The sequence below is a fragment of the Gallus gallus genome, chromosome 2 (assembly GCF_016699485.2).
Source record: "Gallus gallus isolate bGalGal1 chromosome 2, bGalGal1.mat.broiler.GRCg7b, whole genome shotgun sequence".
In the NCBI taxonomy this organism is placed as follows: domain Eukaryota; kingdom Metazoa; phylum Chordata; class Aves; order Galliformes; family Phasianidae; genus Gallus; species Gallus gallus.
In genome coordinates this window covers 136,892,259-136,911,386 of record NC_052533.1, presented here as the reverse complement: position 1 = coordinate 136,911,386, position 19,128 = coordinate 136,892,259, and the positions used below count along the sequence as shown (strand labels likewise).

The following is a 19,128-nucleotide window of genomic DNA, read 5'->3' as shown; positions in this document are numbered from 1 at the left end:
TGCCGGGGGGCGGGGCCGGAAGTGCGTGACTCGGTCGAACTCGGAGGCGCCACGTCTGGCTCGGGGCTCTGCCCTTCCGTCGCTGCTCATCCGCCCGGGGCTCTCGCCTCTCTCTCAGCTGTCGGTTCCTGTAAGTCCTCGGCGGCGGCGGCGGCGGCGGCGGCATCGGCATGTCGGACCTGGGGGACTGGTTCCGGAGCATTCCGCTCATCACCCGTTACTGGTTCGCCGGCTCCATCGCGGTGCCGCTCATCGGCAAGCTGGGCCTCGTCAGCCCCGTCTACCTCTTCCTTTGGCCCGACGCTTTCATCAACCGCTTCCAGGTACGGGCCGCACTACCAGTCCCGGCGTGCCCCGCGGCGCCATCGCCGCGCCGAGCCTGGGCTGGGCGCGCGCGGCATGCTGGGAGCTGTAGTGCGGGGCTGCGGGCGGAGCTCCTCGCAGCAGGAAGGCGGCCGTGCCTCCCTGCCCTGGCCTGCGCCCGGCTGCGGGCCGCGCCCCGGGACGTGTAGTACGGCCAGCAAGGTGATGGCGGGCCCCCTGGTACCCTGTGAGGGCAGGAAGGCCGCGGAGCTTGGAGCTGGCGTAACTCTGGGGCATCATCTTCGTGGTTTCAGTTGAGGAGGTGCCTTTGCGCTTGTATTACGTGGCCGCATTGCAGCCCTAGTGAAAAACAAAAACAGAACAGCCGTCTCTGTTTGCTTCACGTGCTGTCCGCAAAAGTTAATACCTCAAGTTGCAGTTTTCTGCATTTCTACAATGGAAATGTGATGCTCAGCATTGTGACGCGCTGTCTGGAAACACTGCCCATTGGAGATGGGCAGACGCCTTCTGTCCTGGCTGTGTGCTGCCCTGCTGTTAGCTGTGCCTGATACTGATGGTTGAGAGATTCTCAGGAGCCTCAGAAAGGCTCCAGGCACCTGGTGCTGTCTGCAGATGCACACTGAAGGTGGCTGCGAGAGCTCCTCCTTCTGTGCAACAAGTCAGAGTGCATGCTGTACCCCCTTGTAAAATAAGGTCTCACCATAGAATCATAGAATGGCCTGGGTTGAAAAGGACCACAATGATCATCGAGTTTCAACCCCCCTGCTATGTGCAGGGTCACCAACCACCAGACCAGGCTGCCCAGAGCCACATCCAGCCTGGCCTTGAATGCCTCCAGGGATGGGGCATCCACAGCCTCCTTGGGCAACCTGTTCCAGTGCATCACCTGCGGTGAAGATTCAGTGCTGTGTGGGTGTGATGGAAGTGCTTGGGAAAGTCGTGTGTGATTTCTGTTGTAATCTTCATAGATTTGCTTATCAAATTAAGAAGCAACTGTTGAGGCTGCTGAAGCAGTGGAAAGTGATACTTGAGCTATTTTTAATCTGTTTCTTAATCTTCCAGTTAATTGTGAAAGTGAAAGCTAATAAGCCTTGTATGTGATCTCATTCTGCAATGTATAAATATGTCCTTTTCTTTGCTCTGTACAGATCTGGCGGCCAATAACAGCAACTTTCTTCTTCCCAGTGGGACCTGGAACAGGTTTTCTCTACTTGGTGAATTTGTATTTCCTGTATCAATATTCATCACGTTTAGAAACAGGTACGTTGTCCATTAAGTTGTATGCAAATGGTAAACTGTCTGGAGTTAATGGAGTCCTAGCACTGCCAGACAGAGCTCCTGCTGGGACTGTTTGGGGGTAATGGAACTGTGGCTGGTTCAGAATCAACTGAGGAATAGGGTTCATCTCTGTGCCCTCTTATGTCAGTCAAAGGAGAAACTGCTCTGAAAACTTTCTGACTGCCTCTCTGGGGTAAGGAGCCCCAGAGAGCAGTCAGGATCCTTCTTTCTGCAGGAGGACCTGGTGCTTCTAGTTGTCAGATATAAGGAATTGAAAGAGAGACTAAAAGATAGTTTTACATCTGTTGCCTTATGTCTGATGTCTTTTAATATGAAAGTGTAATACAGCGTATGTAATAACAGGTATATCCTTCTTGACAAAATAATGATCGTGCTTTTTCTCTTTTTTAAAGGCAAAGATTCTTACTTGTATTCTTCTGTAGGATATTTTGAATGGAGAGAGATCCTCTACAAATGAAGTGTACTCTTCTATCAAATAGAAATGTGAAAAATTAAGGAACGAGTTGGATTTTGAGAGTAGAAGGCAGGAGAGCAGACAGTGGAAAAAAAGAATCATTTTAATTTGCCTAAGGGGGAAAAAAGTCAGAAGGTAGCTTCAAATGGTCTTCTTTTTGTATTGTGTAGTTTGTTAAAGCTAGGCAGTAATTGTTTCAATTAAATAATGAAAGCACTTAGAAAATTAGAATCCTTCTAAAAGCCTTTTTGAGCAGAGAGTTCAGTGTAGTACTAATGGAGTCTCAAAACTGATGGTTGAAGTAGAAATGCACTGCAAGATGGGGGGGAATTAGGGAAGACCTACTGTAGGGAGCTCCCCCATCAACCTGTCTTCCAGCGAGTCTTGTGGGGTACCTTTTAAGACATAAGAAGAATAACAGGGAAGGAAAGGAGCATAACCATGGTGCCTTATTGTATTTGGTTGTTTTCTTAATTGAAGTAAGTAGTAGTAGTTCAGTAACTAGAAACAGTTCCTTGTCTGTTGGTGGAAGGTTATAAACACATGCTTGTAAGTGAGTAAGGACAGTTACGTCATTCAACTGTGCAAAGCTATGTGGAATATATGATGAATATAGGAGTATAGGGGGGAATAGGGGTTCATGGTGAATATAGGGGAATTATAAGGCATCACTGCTTGGATATATTGTAAAAAAAAAAAAGTATGCCAGTTGTGCTGTGGCAGAAGTCTCCTGGAAGGAGGTCAGATATTTCAACAATAAAGTTCTTGATTATGGCAGTCCTTCTGCACTTCTGATAGTGGGAAGTGTGTAAACTCATGGTAATGTGTTTAAAGGTTGACACTGGCATGGAGCTATTTCCTTATTCAGTGAAACTGAGGAATAAAGATTATTATTCTCAGGGTTGTACATGAGTTTTGAGCGTACACAGATGTTGCATAGTAACTTCAAAGTTATAGGGGAGGAGATTTAACTGGGGGAGAAAAGTCCATGTGGCTTTATATTGTACTTGTCTTCCTAACAAGCTGATGTTTAGCTTCCTGAGGGAGATGAGATTGATGTGTTTTTTGTTTCCATTGGAGAAGAACATAACAAATATAATCAGAGAAACCATAATGGGAATATGCGGAGTTCACAGTAGTATGAATGATGGGACTGTGAGTCTGCAGCACTTCACTGGGTTGTTGTATAGCAACAATAAGGGGAAAATTCCATTTCATGTTGTTCTCCATATATAAAACTTACCCAAATAGTTTTTCAAAGGTTTTTCTTTCTGCCTTCCTACCTGTCATGTAACATGCATGGCTAAACTTGAATAATGTGATACAGATGTAAGAAGCCTCACAGTGCTAAGATTAAGCAGTGGCGCTCTGTCCCTTTCAATGTTTTAGTGTATAAATCAGCTTCTTGGTGATGAACTGTTTGCTGTTGGGTAGTGGGTCTGTGTCAGCAGTATTCCCAGGCTTTCCTTGCCTGCGTGAAGCTGTATGAAGGTTGATAGGAATCAGGCTCAGATGCTGAGGTCTCTGCCAGCATCCTACCAGAGTTGGGGGTTTATGTGTTTTTAATTCCTCTTTCTGCCAAGTCATAAGCTCATCTGGGCATCTAAAGATAATTTCATTTTATATGATCTGCAGGGAATGTTGCTGTTTTGGTTTGTTTGTTTGGTTTTTTTTTCCCTGGAAAACATTGACACCCATTTGAAATGGGAAATGAGGCAAGCACTTCTGCTTGGAAGAAGGAACCGAATGCAAGTGTAGTGTCTGCCATAGTATATTAACTTTCTGGAGTGTAAAAACATCTCTGAGTCTGACTAGGTGATGCAAGGAGGACACTATTTGCTTAAGGAAGGACTAGTTTTCACATGACTTAATGGTTAAACTTTGCATTTCTGCTTTTGCTGTGTAAGTACATCTTCCCATTGTTGCTCTGTTTCCCATTGTTGCTCTGTTTCCCATTGTTGCTCTGTTTCCCATTGTTGCTCTGTTTCCCATTGTTGCTCTGTTTCCCATTGTTGCTCTGTTTCCCATTGTTGCTCTGTTTCCCATTGTTGCTCTGTTTCCCATTGTTGCTCTGTTTCCCATTGTTGCTCTGTTTCCCATTGTTGCTCTGTTTCCCATTGTTGCTCTGTTTCCCATTGTTGCTCTGTTTCCCATTGTTGCTCTGTTTCCCATTGTTGCTCTGTTTCCCATTGTTGCTCTAAGACTTTTAAAAATCAAAAAGTAAAAATGATAAGCCACTTGACGGTATGTAGAATAACTCTTACTAGTTGAAGATTTCTTAAGACTTTAAAAGGTGGAGTTGTAATTTCTTATCATGACTTTGCACCATCCCTAACAATACTTTCTATTTACAGGGGCTTTTGATGGAAGACCAGCAGATTACATGTTCATGCTTCTCTTTAACTGGATCTGCATTGTTGTATCCTTCTGCTCATCTTTTTGTATTTTGGTTCTCTGATTTCTGTTTGAAACACACTCAAAGAGCAGCTCGTAGCAACTAAGTTTTAAAATGCAGAAATGTTTGTAGGTAAACTGTCTTCTTGGAAAGGTGGCTTGCAGGGAGAATGCTAGTGTATGCACTGATACAGGTTTGTAATTTGCTGGGAGAGTTGGGGCTGTTCAGCTTGGAGAAGAGAAAGCTCCAGGGAGACCTGATAGTGATCTTCAGTGAAATTTAGGGGTACCTTACAAGACGAGCCGTTACCTGCTGGGAACAAGGCGGCTAGAGCTAAGGCTGTGAGAGCAGTATTGTGGTAGCTTCTCTGGCAAACTTCCTGAAGAAGCTGGATTTGTTGGCCCGGGAATGTTGGGAACAGCCCTGAGCTGTGCTGTTCTACCTGAATTTTCATTAGGTCTCAGATATAAAACTGAGAGTTGTTATACCAGATGGTTGTGCTGCCGTTCACAGGTATCTTGACAGGCTGGAGAGATGGGCTGGTCAGGAACTTCATGAAGCTCAGTATAGCCCATGGGGTGCAACCTCGTGCGCTGGAACAGGCTGGGAACTCAGTGTCTGCAAAGCAGCTTTGCAGAAAAGGACTTGGAGGTGCTGATGGTCATCAGTTTGGCTGTGAGCTGGGAACGTGCCCTTGTGGCTGAGTGCCTCCTGGGCTCCACTGAGCAATGTGTTTCCAGCAGAGTGAAGGCTCTCTGCTGAGGATTTGGTGGGAAGACTGAGGGGCTGCATGCAGCCCAGCTATGAGAGATGCAGAACTTTCAGTACTTCCCCAGTACAAGAGAGACTTGGATGTTCTGGAGCAGCTCCTGTGAAGAGCTGTGATGATGATTAAGGAACAAGAGCATCTGTCACATGAGGAGAAGCAGAGAGAGCTAGGGCTGTTCAGCCCAGGAGAAGAGAAGCTTTAGAGGTATTTCATCCATATGGATAGCTACCTGATGGGGGAGGGAGCAAAGGAAAAGCCAGAGAAGTCTGGTCCTCAGTGATGAGAAGAAAGACAACAGGCACAAAATGAAACAGAAAGTTCAATCTAGATGCAAGAAGTAACCTTTTTACTGTCACACTGATCAGATATCAGAGGTTCTGTAGTAAGGTTTTGGAACCTTCATTCTTGGAGGCATTCCTGTTCTACTGGTGCTTTTCCCAGCCTCCTTGCAGCAATTTGCAGTGGCACAACATGTAGAAAAGAGGCAGCATTGACATCAATGTAAACAAGATGCAGCTAGGAAAACTACCACGTAGAAATGCCTCCTGTATCAATAGATTAACCATCTCTAGTTAATAACATCATGCATGTTCCACTGCATGGAGGGAATTCCTGCTAGTCCTGTTGAGCCACAGCTGTAACTAGGAAAACAACCTGTGTTGCTAAAAAGCCATCTGCTTCCTTGTTGTTATTGGCTGCTGACTGCGAACCATGAGATAAATCTACTTGTGGCTTGATTCTCAGACTGGTCACTTTGAAAGATTCCAACTGCTTGTTCCATAGATGATGTAAGGGAGCAAGCTGAATGCATGATCTATGGAAAAGCTTGGTGCCATGTTGTGTGTTCCTGAACTGTTACATGCATTCTGATCATAGCTTCTTTGTGTCTATCTGGTTTTGCTGTTCTTTCCTTAATGGTAAAATTGCAGATAACTGGCTTGGTAATGGACATGCAGGTAAGTGCAGTGCAGCTTTTTTAGGTAATAATCTTCAATTTTCTTGCTATTTACTAGCCTTATAGGCAGCGTTATCTACATGACCATAGAACGCAGTTAAAGCTAGGTTGTTTTAGTTCACGTCAAAGTAGATTGGCTTTGTGTGTATTGTTAGTTTTTTTCAGTTTGAGTACTTTGGGATAGCTTCAGCTAACGTTGCAAGCCTAGATGTGACTCTGAAGTCAAGGAGTGAGAATCAGCTCTGGCAGTCAGGAAGTACCTGCATTTTACTAAAAGAGTCCCAAGATTTCATGTAAGAGTCCCAAGGTTTCATATATATATATATGTGTGTATACGTGTGTGTGTATACGTATACACAGTTTCCTCTAATGAATGTGTTTCTGTATCCTGACTCTTTTAGCTAAATGTAGTTCCTAGGTTAATTAGTCTTCTCAAATTCATTCCTTTTATTTGCTGACTGAAGACTTTATTGTGCAAAATGCAGCTTCAGATTCATATCAGAGCTGTGAAGTGCAAAATGCTCACAGGAATGATTAAATAGCAGTCTGAAGAACCAGTTTGAGTGAGGGAGTTCTTTTCTGCCCGGATGTTAAGATGGAGGGAATCATAGGATCGCTAAGGTTGGAAAAGACCCACAGGATCATCCAGTCCAACCATTCACCCATCACCAATGGTTCTCACTAAACCATGTCCCTCAACACAACGTCCAAATGTTCCTTGAACAATAAGGGAATAAGGGAAGCATGTTTTGAATGCAGCTGTGTTAGGTAACTGCATGTCTTCAGTGGCCTTGCTGTTATCCTCATCTTATTTCTGTTCCCATCACCCAAAGCTCACACCAATATCCCTAATTCTATACAAGATTACCTTAGCATTTATTAGATCGTTCCTTAGGATCCTCTCATAGACAGACGTAGCAGTCGTGCATTTGCAGTCAGGATTGACTTCAGTTTAGGGCTGTTAATAATTTTGCATCTGATTTGTTTCATTTTTTTTTTTTTGCCATAGGGAAGGCTCCAATATTTTTTTTTTACAACAGAATGCTGAAATCACATTTTACAAATTTTAGACTGTTGATTTGTATCTTTTTGTTTAAAAAGAAAGTGGTTTTTTTTAAATCAAAATATTGCTTAAAAGAAGATCAGTTGGGGTATAAATGTGTTTTTGTTAGGAGTGGAGCTTTTCCTTGTGTTGAGTGGATTGCTTGGGAAGTGAGATTATAGAGTAGGACACCTGGGTCTCCCTTGTCAATTGCATTCAGAAACTGTTTTTTTCAGTGAAATAAAAATCATTTTAATAAAGAACTTAAGGTGTTGGTATGGAGAATCAAAGTGCTGGTCTAACCTGGGGAGGGCTGCTTTCAGTGGAACCTGTTAAATCGTACCACCCTTGAGGAGATGTGTTTTATCATCTCTTCCAATCACTCAGGCTGTTTTGTACTACTCATAGTGCATTCTCCAGTTTAAAAATCAGCAGACAGCTGGAATACCAAATTGTACTTGTTTCACCAAAAATAATCCCATCAGCTCATACACAGTTGTGTAAGTATTTGAAATACTCTCCTCACACGGAGCAGCGGTTGACTCAAAGCTCTACCAAAGTAACTTTGCCATGTCTGGCTGTGGTACTTCGCAGTGGTGGTTTGCTGGCACACCTCCCCTCGGTGGTGGTCTGAGAGACACAGGGCTGGAAATTAGATGCAGGAACTCTTCATCTGGCATGTTAGTCTAGTCTCAGATGGGTCCGTGTGTGGGCTGGTGCCTTGGATTGTACTGTAGGTGTGGTACCAGGCAGTTGGGAGCAGTGGTTATTGTTTCACTTAGTTGCTTTGGAGCCCTTTGTATTGGTCTTGTGATGATGTTGCTACCCTGCTTCGAAGCCTGAGATATCTTTGGTGTGTCTTTGCTGCTCTGTGCTGAAGCATGGACTGCACATGGTAGAAGTGAGGAGAAGTAATCATGTTTGGTCAGACACTCAGGGTAAACCTATTTTTAATATGTGACTTGGTAATTTTGTATCTTATCAGGAATTGCACCACCTGTTTGGGCTTACATGCTCACCAAAGCAGTCATATACCATAACCTAATTGGGGCATTGTCTTCATTAACAGAATATTTTCCAGTGCAGCAAAAGGGATTGACTAAGGATGTTCTCTTGCTTAGCTTTCTGATCTTGTGTGCAAATGCATGGCACATGGTGGTGAAAATTCTGAGGCAGTCTTTCAAGACTTGATGATGTATCATGCTTTTAAACCTTAGGGCTTCTGCTGCCTGTTGAAGTTTCTCAGACTTCTGTGAAATTGATTGGTAACTTTTTGTCTTTCTAACGTTGCAGTTGCTGATGATTCCACTCATCATGTCAGTACTTTATGTGTGGGCCCAGCTGAACAGAGACATGATTGTATCATTTTGGTTTGGAACAAGATTTAAGGTAAGTCAGGTTATTGGAAAGGTTTCTGCCTGGAATATGCTTACAAAGGGAATGAGGGACAAAATAGAAGTATTTTCTCCAATTAAGGGATATCCTATGCTTTCATGAAGATATATACTCCTTGAGATGCAACAAAGACAGTTCTCTTTGTTGTCTTCCATATGATGTCAGGACATCCCTTCAGTAAAGCCACGTTGGGTGACAACTGAAATTCATTGGTCTGAACAAAAGGGGGGGGGGGGAAAAACCATTAACCTGACTAAAGCTGAACAGTAGTGAGAAAATGTGTTGGAACTGCTCTTTTCTGTGCAGGTTGGTTTGTTTCTGCCAGGTCTTGTGATGAAAACTCTTTTCATTGCTGTTTCCAGACCTTCTTAAATTCAGAAATAGTAGGACTTTGTTTCAGATTGGCATAGGACATAGATGGCAGAAGGTGTATCTTCTTAGAGTATTAAAACAAGTATGAGTTGTCCACACGGTAGTGGTTGTTCAGTTTAGAGCAACTGCTGTTTGGGGTATTACCTACTTAAGTTAATATAACAAGATCTGTGCAGTACTAAAACATTGAGAGTCTAGTCATGCTTCGTAGTGCAGTGGGTCTTAAGCAGGTTCAAATCCACACTTGCACATACAGTCTGTGTGTCTCTGTTCTTTTTCAGGCCTGTTACCTCCCATGGGTTATTCTGGGATTCAACTACATCATTGGTGGATCGTATGTATTTACAAATAAGGCCTGTTTGAAGTTATGAAGTCTTTTACAGCTCTCTCTTATCACTCTCATCAGCAGCATTACTAAAATAAGAGGCTTAAAGCTGTGTAATTGGTCTGATCCTGGTCAGTGTTGTATGGTGGTTGTTTAAGATAATGCAAAGAGGAGATATGGATGTGAGAGCTAGAGAACGTAGGTGAGGAGAAAGTAGTAATAATTTGATTGTTCTGGTAGATCTGTGCATTAGGCCGTTTCCTTACTGAATGCATGATGCCCTATAAAGAGAGATTTCATCCTCCAAGACCAGCCATCACTGCTGATTTTTGGAAAGAAACTTAATTTGAATCTGATAAGTAGTGTTTCTTCTTTCCATCAGAATCTCATCCAATGTGCTACTTCTATCAGCATGCAAAACACTGAGAAATGGCAATTGCAAGCCTGTGGAGTGCCATATTAGCACTTCTTGTGTCTGTTGGCCTGTTTTGCATTTCTCTGAGCAAACACAGTGATGCAGAGATCTCTTTGTGCAGTCTTTCCTATTAGTGCCCTGTATTGGCTGTGGCCACGTGGTGCCGCTGTAACACAGTGACAGCAGCGAGTTGCACGGTTGATTTATAAAAGGAGGAGATGGGAATACAGTAAAACCCAATTCCCTTTTCTGGCTGTGCCTCCTACTGACTCATCCGTTACTTGAGAAGGCTGCTTGCTGTTAGATACCTGCTGTTTCTATGCATGACAGAAAATACTCAAGGGCCTCCATTCAGCAGTGTTCCTGCAAAATTAGGAGCACAACAGTACAGCAGGAGACAGGTTGTCCAGCAAAAACAGCAATAACTTCTCAAGCTCTAGCAACTATTATTTTAGACACTGATGGCTATACGGTCTAATTCTCTGCAGTAAACAAGTATTTAATTGCATTTTCAGTACGGTCTGTGAGAAGGCTTGGAAGGGAGGGTGGAACAGCCTGTTGATGCGTTGGCGCTGAATGTTGGCTCTTCTAAAGAAGTGGCTGCAAAATGCTGAGGGAAGGGAAATTTTTGTGGTTCATGGCCCTGGCAGTGCCTGTGGCAGGTGAACAACAGTAACTGGCAGAAGATGAGTACTCATTTATTTCTGGGGAAAACAGCCTGCACAACCGTTCTTGTTCTTTTTCCTTGCAGAGTCATCAATGAACTCATAGGAAATCTGGTTGGACACCTGTATTTCTTCCTAATGTTTAAATATCCAATGGATCTGGGAGGAAGGAATTTTCTGTCCACGCCTCAGTTCTTGTAAGCTGACTTTATCCTATAGCTCACTGTTTATTTGGACCAGTTTTCCGGATTGTTTATAAGGACATATATATCTTCTGGGATTGCAAAGTGTAAAATATTTTGTTAAATGAGTGTGCTTCAGCATATGGTGGCTGTGCTATTGTGTACAGATTGAGTCATCAAAAACGTTTTTTTTTCTTGTAGATGGTCAGTGTTCTGTGTTTTCCCAATGGATGGCTTGTGTTCTATACCCACTCTTGAGAGTGAAAGGAAAAGCTATGCCTCTGCTACTGAATTTAACTGTAGTAAAACCTCCCTGCCAGTTATCAAAGTATCCATCAGATTCTTTTTAAATTATTTTTTTCCTGTGAATGACCTTTTTTTGTATTTCCATGTATCATTGCAGTAACTATCAGTTAAGCAGTACATAATGACAGAAATCTGTTGTAGGTTTGTTAGGCACCATTATATGTATCTGCTCTGCAGTTGGTATCAGTCACCCTGGCTGAGAATTCAAGTCTTGGATTCTAAAGTGCTCTTTTTGTAACTTAATATTCCAGTGCCAAAACAATGAATAAGATCAGAAGCCAAAAAGACTGCAGCTTCAATTCCCTGTGTCCACATCCATTTGAGTTGTAAATACTCTTTCTCTACCAGACTTCAGTTAGCAAAGTGGTTACTTAAGGGTTTGTCCTATAAAAAGGCTAGAAAATGCAAAGTTGAATCACAGTTGCACCTCCTGTGCAAGTTTGAAAGAGTAGTGAAGGTTTGTATTTACAAACTCTCCTGCTAAACCTAATTTACTGTGAAGATTAGAAGACTAAATGTTGCTTTAAAATGTCTTTTAAGGTAGTAACAGCTCTGAAACTGGTATCAATCTTGTTGATTCTCCATATGTGTATTTATTTTCTAAGGGCTCTGTTTTTATGTTTGGGCCTCAGATTTTCTTGGTCAAATTCAGGAAGAGATTTACAGGAGCTGTAGCTAACTATTTATTATAGAGGCGAAGCAACTCTGCATTGATAGCACCCTGGATTGATATCTGCAGAAAAGCTGTATTTCAGGTCATTACATTTAAATGGTAGTCTGAGTTGGATGATATGGTCTTACAGCCCCTGTTTGTCCTGTCCAGGTCACTTAAACTTTAGCTTCAGTCAGATTAGGCGGTTAGTCCCTTTGGTCTGCAGTTCCTCAGGAAGGCTTATTTAGAGAGCAGTGAGATAACTGTAGCTTTGTAACAGTTGGAGAGAGAGATGCTCAGAATTAATTTGGATTTTTTTATTACTACTTCAGGGGGAAAAAAATGGGAAAGGAGTTCAGGGAATCAAGTTTATACCACAGTGTTTATTCTCAACAGTGACACAACTCATATTATACATCTTTTCCCTTTGTTTGGGTTATTATATATGAACATATCCTAAAGGTGCGTGTTCCCCAGAGTTCCTATTTCCAATTTTAAGCCCTCAGTACAGTAAAAGAATCCTGCGAGGTACTGCTTTCAAAAGCTAGTTTTATTGCAAAGCCTAGCAGATAAAAAGAGTGCATAGGAAAGTGTTCTGGTAATTACTTCCAAGATACAACTCTTTCTCAAACTCTTCTCTGTTGGTTTGCCCTAGGTACCGCTGGCTGCCAAACAGGAGAGGAGGAGTGTCAGGGTTTGGTATCCCACCTGCTAGCATGAGAAGAGCTGCAGAAGATCAGCAGGGTGGTGGAAGACACAACTGGGGTCAAGGTTTTCGGCTGGGTGACCAGTGAAAAAACTCCTCCTGCCCTTGGGAAGCAGCAACTCTTTGGTTTTATTTGCTTGTAGGATCGATCCTGGTGCAGAGCTTGCTAAAGAACTGAGCTCTCTGTAGTGCTGTTGGATTTTACTGTTTCGGAACAATTTTTCTGGTGCGAGAGAAAATTAAGAAAAAAGTTCAGAAGGGAAAACGTAGCTCTTACTCCAGGCTAGCCAGTAGTGTCAGACTCGATTCTGCCATTAAAAATAAGCTGCCTTTGTACAGTGTTGTCTGTCTGTCACAACAGGCTTCCATTTTTGCCATCTTGTTCTGTGCTGTGATGGAAAAATCTACTGATGTTCTGTCTCACCTCTTAAGAGCTTTGTTGGTCAAGAATCCAGTGTATGACAGATGGATCAAACTAACCCTAGTGTTTAGAAAGCTGATTTTTTTTTTCCCATAGCTGTGCTTAAGTCCTGGGGTCTTTGGAAGCATTGTTTAAGTGATATTTTTGTGCTGCATTCACAAAGTAAAGTGCAAATGTTTTATTGCCATTATTAAGCTGTATTTTTGAGAGCAGTTTTTTCTTGTCATGCAGCATACGTCCAACCTGATATAGTGTGAGATGTGCAAGACAAAGGATAAGAAGGCTTTCATTTCAAATGGCAATAACAGATACTCACACAGTTGAAATTTCTAATTTTTCATGGCATGTCCAAGGCTTGCTCTGTTTTAATCGAAGCTGCCTGAATTGTTGGGTTTTTTTTCCTGAGATCTTTAAGTTCTTGGCTTCTGGGTTTCTGTTTTCGATTGTAAAATTGGGTATTACAAACAGTAACTTACAACTAGAAAATGTAACATACTGTGGTTAATATCAACGGTACTCACTGCAACATTATGTTTATAATAACTGAATCTACAACTTTCTCTTAAAAGCTTTAAGACATCAAAGAATCAAAGCTGGAAATAAACTTTTCCAGGTTAAAGATAAAATAGATTTATTATTATTATTTTTTTTACTACAGGGTTCTTTCATTGTTGAATGAGGAACTACGTACTCTGTTTATTTGTATCTCAGTTTTCTGGTGAATCTTTTTGACACGGAGAGGGAATGATTCTGTACAGTAGTTTTCCTAGTACTGGATTCCTGTAGGCAGAGCACAGGGCTTAGGTCCAGGAAGCTGTAATGCTGACTAGCTGCTTTCTCACCTTATGAATTTGAGCAGACATTACTTATCTCAGTTTTTCCAGTGGTGAAGAGGACTCGTGCATCTCTCATAGGATTCTTAAAAAGTAGGCACCCCACAGTGTTCTCGGGTCGTAGCTGCTAGTGGAAAAAAAATTGATGTTTAAGGTCAAGTGAATAACACGTTAGCAATGCAATTGTGCTAAATTTAAGCAGGACTCATAAGTTGGAATATAGTTGTCTTTTTTTTTTTCCTATAACGAAGAAAAAAGGAGTCCTGTCACTCTTCTAGGATGAGATTGAAGTCTTTGAACTTCCACTTAGCATTCTTCATTTTACTGGGTAGGTAGGGCACAGAAGGCTGTTCTGCTCCAGCTTACATATCTCAGGTATCTACAAGTAGGTGATGTGAATCTGGGCCAAAACATTTTTATTACTTTTTCCCCTCTTTCTTAAACCTGGATTATGAAGGTTGATTAACTTGTAAATACTACTTGATATGAAACTGGTCGGAAGATTTCAGCCGGCTTGCCTGAAAAATATGCATGCTCCATTACATTATTGCAACTCCCTTTTGTTGATCAGGCATGTGGGCAAATGTAGAAAAGTGATGAGAGTCACAGAATGTGCTTTGATTTTACAGGAACTCGGGGGTTTGGAAATCACCTGCCATTTTTGCCTATTCAGTTGTAAGTTTTAAAGATGCTCTTCTCTCTGTCTTTATGTACAGTGGTGGGCAGAAAAGAGTACTGCAGTGTTGTAAATACTAATCTCTTGTTGACCAACACCTGTTATTTGATGCTAACTTCAAAAGTTTCAGAACCATCAGTTTTATAGGAGTCATGATGCAGCTGATGTTCTTAGTCATAATAGTCACATCACTGTCTCCAAGCTGATACTTTGTCTTTTTGAGTCAGGAGCTAACTGCTAAGTGAAGATGCAGTCGGTTGTGACTCAGATTAAGTTCTGGTACACTCAAATTGCACATCTTTTTACAGAGGCCATAAAGAGGGCACGAGTGGGAGGAAACATGGCAAAAGTCACTGTCCTGGCCCTGTGCATTGCACCGTCTTCGGCTGTTGTGCATCCTCCTTCTATAAATTAAGAGGAAAGGGATTTGCAAGAAAAATACACTTCTGATAAGTCCTGGTTTGCTTCTGAGCTGCTTCAAGTCAATTTACATTGCTGGTGTGGAAGATTCACTTCAGAATTCCATATTGTAAATTCACTTCGTTCATTTCTCGCTTGTTACTTGACCTGAAGCACTGTTTGTCCTCTAGTGTACACTGACAATGGCAGTCTCTTGCTAAATGAGTACCTCCTTTCTTATTTTGTACAGATAATTTCCCTTTTTGTAATCACATTTTGTTGGCAAAGTTTTAAATTAAAGTTTTAATCTGTTATTGTCTCTGTTTTGCTAAATCATATTTCTACCTAAGGCAAGTCTTCTGATGCATGTGTCTCTAGAGAATGTCTGACAGCTGCATTGTGGCACAGCGGGGGGGAATCTTGTTTTCTCTGATCATTCTTTATTTATAATTATTTCTTTGTTTATCACCATGAGTTTTGGCAGTCTGTGTCCTTACTTGGTTACTATCCTTTTACAGCTTTTTTGGTGGTGAGTGTGCGCTTAGCATTTAATTCTTTATTGTCCTCTGGGAAAGAAGTACCCTTCTACGAACTCAAGTTTTGTGAGGTTGGTAGAGGTCCTGCCAGATGTTTTTGAGGGTCTGTAATCTCAGCTCATTTGGAGACAGGTTGAGTATCCTCCAAACAACTCTTCTGAGTCTCATCATTCATCTGAGTGCGCTTTTTCTGTTTGTAATAATCACTGAGGTGCCAAAGAAGGTCACTGACTTGGTACATAACGTGCTGTGTGAATTTGTTGAGTTCTTTAAAGTGCAACATCTTGGTCCATGCTCAGTACATCTGACACAACAAGTGCGTGCTTTTTTATTTTGCTCAAGCTGCATAAATGATTAGTGGGAGAGCCAGGAATGTGAAATCAGACGTCTGCTTCTGAAATCCTTCATCTTTCATTCCTATCACTGTCTTGGTGGCAGCTACTCTCTGGTAGCTTGGTGATTTTCTTGGTTCAAGAAAGGGACATCGAGGCCCTGAAGCATGTCTGGAGAAGGACAACAAATCTGGTGAGGGGTCTGGAGCACAGGCCTTACGAGAAGTGGCTGAGGGAGCTGGGATTGTTCAGTCTGGAGAAGAGGAGGCTCAGGGGAGACCTTATTGCTCTCTTTAACTACCTGAAGGGAGGTTGTAGTGAGGTGGGGGTTGGCCTCTTCTTGCACGTAACTAGTGATAGAACTGGAGGGAATGGCCTCAAGTTGTGCCAGGGGAGATTCAGGCTGGATGTTAGGAAATACTACTGCTCTAAAAGAGTGATTGGGCACTGGAATGGCTGCCCAGAGAAGTGGCGGAGTCACCAACCCTGGAGGTGTTCGAGAAACATTTCATGTTGTGTTGAGGGACATGGTTTAGTGAGAACTATTGGTGATGGGTGGATGGTTGGACTGGGTGATCCTGTGGGTCTTTTCCAACCTTGGTGATTCTATGGTTCTGTGATGTGGTGTTGCCAATGATTTAATGAGAAATGATGAGTTGCTTTGACCCATTTTGTCACCTTATTGCCTTGTGAGGGAAGCTGAGAGGCTTTACCTTGTAAGATAGCATATTGCTTGCAATATAGTATAAGATCTCTTCTGTGTTACTGTATAACTGAATACAGTATATAGGAAGGTAGACAACTTTGCCTTGACAGGATAATGAGCTCAAGAAAAACATAATCTAGTCTCAAGTTTCTATGATGACCAGTCACCTGATACCTTTACTTTTGTTTCTCATATGTGACATGAAGATGATTCATATTCTTTTCAGCCCCATACTAGAATTAGGATGATAGATCAATTTGTACTTGCCCCACAGTATGGCAGGGCACAATTTGGTGAAGATCTTCGTGTTGTCAGTGCATGCAGTAGTAAATGGGTTTTTTTAGTTCTGCACATCCCTAGATTCTTCTGACTTTGCCAGGGATGGTAGTAACCGTGTGACTTGAAATGCAGAGTTGAGTGTATCATCTTGGTTTTAATAATGAAGTTAGTTATGTAAGATGTGCATATTAAGCAGAAGTATTTCTCTCTAAAAGGTGTCAATGTGCTGTTTTTTAGGATTGAAAAGTTAAAAGGACTTCTTCAATTTATATTTTTGAAGCCTATGTTTTTGGTGACGAAAGGAATTCGGTTTGCAACAGTGACTTATCCTTTCATTATTTGGAACAGGATCCAGGAGGAATGATTGCAACACCTGTGAGCAGAAGTTGCTTAAAAGGAACTGTAACTGTGGGATGCTGGCAAGGCCTGTACAGAATCTTGTTAATAATGGGGAGGGAAGAAGTGACGATGAAACCTTAGTTCTGGCGCTTTTTGTTCTGGCATTCCACATGACCAAAATAACAACATCCCTGCAAAATGCCTTGATGTTTGAGGTCCTTTCCAACCTGAGTAATTCTATGGTTAGAGCTCAAATTCCCTCATAAGGCCAAGTTTCTCTAGCTGTCAGCTGTTGGTCACTCATGATGCAAATCATGGCAACTGGAGGTAGCATTTAGAAGCACAAACACAGAAGTCTTCTTGCATCTGAATGTTTTCACAGAATTCTTCAAAGAAGTGTATGTATTTAGCCTTGAATTCACTGTGGATTAATGAACAATGGGTAGATCCCCAGTATTAGTGATTTATTTATTTTTTTGTCATTGTATCCAGGGGTGTAAGGATGCTGTCTGCACCAGCACATAAGCTTGTCAAGCTGTCTGGTAACACCCTTAACTCTGAGGTTCACATCATCTTACACAGCTCAGGTGTTGGAAGCTGCTTTGTAGTGATGCTTCACTCTGTTTTCAGGTTGTTCTGTTGGTTAGCTATAGTTAACTCTAGCATACCCCTCAGCTTGATTTAAAATAAAATAGCCACTGACTTCTACTGGAAATGCTCCTTGTAGTAGTTGTTTTCACTTGGACTTGACTGGCATTGCTCAGTATTGATACTGTAAGAAGTCTAGCAGGTGGTTAGGTAAAAAGTTCATTTCAAAGCCATGAGAGGTAGGAGTAAGGGGATTTCCTGTGATCATCCATACCTCTGCAAATGGTGATGTTACTTTCTTGCTTGGATGAGGCTAAGGGGACTAATTGTCCTTTCTTGCAGTCCATATAGTCCCCCTGCTGCGTATCACTGTTCCTGAACATAGGAGGGGCTTTCAAACCCACACAATCAAAACTGTTCTATCTTGCCCAATGCCCAGGCAGTGGTGTGTGATCGTAGACACAAGACTGTGGGCAGTGAATACCATGACAGAGGGTCACAACTGAGGTTATGTTGGTGCTTTATTTTTTAAAATGAAACCTTGTGTGTGTGATGGTGGATACATAAAGTAAGAGAAATATACTGATTTTTGGAGTGAAAATATTTCAGTTCAAAGATCTGAAGGGACTTTGATCCCTGAATTAAATTTCCTGAATGAAAGATTCAGGGTTCAGGAAGGGGATGCGAAGGTGCTGAGAAGTTTTTTAACTGGACTTGTGAATGGTCTGGTAAGAATCTTTTTCCAAGTGCATTTTTTCACAATACAGGCTGTGAGAAGTGACAGTCTCTGGTTGTAGAGAAAAGCAACACTTGTCTCTGTTTTTATCTGCTGAATCCTTAACCCATAATGGGGGGAGATGTGGTACTACATAGTATCTGTACTTGTAACTGGGATAAGCAGATAAGCTTTCACTTGGAAGCTTCTAAGTACAGATTACATTTTCTTAAACCTGGATGCTAGAGGGTTTGGGTTTTCTAATGTATGAATAAATTAGTGGGAAAGTTATTCTTGCCATGTTTTCTGATCTGTCTTGCCCTCCTTCCCCAAGATACATCATTTAAGATAAAAATTCAATTAATATTAAAATCAAAACAGCACAGCAAAGATGCTGGGGCAGCATCAAGAAGCTTGAACAAGTTGCTTTATGCAGCTGATGGCATTCAGAGCTCTTATTCTTTCAGTACTTCTGTTATGTAGATCCAGAAAACAGATTAAATCTTGCAGGAGCTGATATTCCTGGAAGATCCTGGACCCATGCATGGGAGGATGTTGCAAGCACTCAAACTGTTGCTGAAATTAGAAGTGCTCTGGATCATGCAGTGCAACAGTTATTTTTTTAACCTGTTCTGCATCTGTCATAGAAAAACCCGAACTTAAGTGTAGTCTTCACTTGTTTGTAGGAACAGATGCACTCCTTTCCAGCTGTTTCGGTGTCTGTTTTGGCTTTAGTAGACCAAAGTGCATGTAGTGGCTCCGTATGGGAACCAGCACACCCAAATGCAAAATGTGAGTAATAAGAGGAAGAAGTGTCAAGCATGACAGGACGGTCAGCTTTCTTTATCTGACTGTTTGTTAGTTGGCTTTGCTGAACTGTTGGGGTTGTACAACCCAGAAGTAGTACAGACAAGGATGAAGTTGTGGCTGAAACATTTTGGGAGGTCCTGGTTTGTCATATCTGGAACACAGCCTTTCCCAGGGGAATTCAGGGAAGCCTCTTGGTATGTAAATTGCTGTTTCTGAAGGCTGTAGAGGGGAAATTACC

At 42.0% G+C, this 19,128-nt stretch overlaps 1 protein-coding gene across 1 annotated transcript; it reads left to right on the top strand.

The window, feature by feature from the left end:
• Window positions 1–70: 70 nt before the first annotated feature.
• On the top strand, window positions 71–14,899 carry DERL1 (derlin 1). Its single transcript, NM_001006350.3, has 8 exons — window positions 71–323; window positions 1,473–1,584; window positions 4,432–4,496; window positions 6,171–6,197; window positions 8,532–8,627; window positions 9,287–9,339; window positions 10,497–10,607; window positions 12,206–14,899. Exons 1-8 carry the CDS (start codon window positions 171–173, stop codon window positions 12,342–12,344), a joined length of 756 nt encoding a protein of 251 aa, NP_001006350.1. The 5' UTR covers window positions 71–170; the 3' UTR covers window positions 12,345–14,899.
• Window positions 14,900–19,128: the final 4,229 nt, after the last annotated feature.

What these genes read in the sequence shown, in the direction of transcription:
- DERL1 (NM_001006350.3), top strand. Translation starts at nt 171, where the DNA reads ATGTCGGACCTGGGGGACTGGTTCCGGAGCATTCCGCTCATCACCCGT. An exon ending in CTTTCATCAACCGCTTCCAG is followed by an intron (nt 324 to 1,472) that starts GTACGGGCCGCA and finishes TGCTCTGTACAG; the next exon opens with ATCTGGCGGCCAATAACAGC. An exon ending in TTCATCACGTTTAGAAACAG is followed by an intron (nt 1,585 to 4,431) that starts GTACGTTGTCCA and finishes TTCTATTTACAG; the next exon opens with GGGCTTTTGATGGAAGACCA.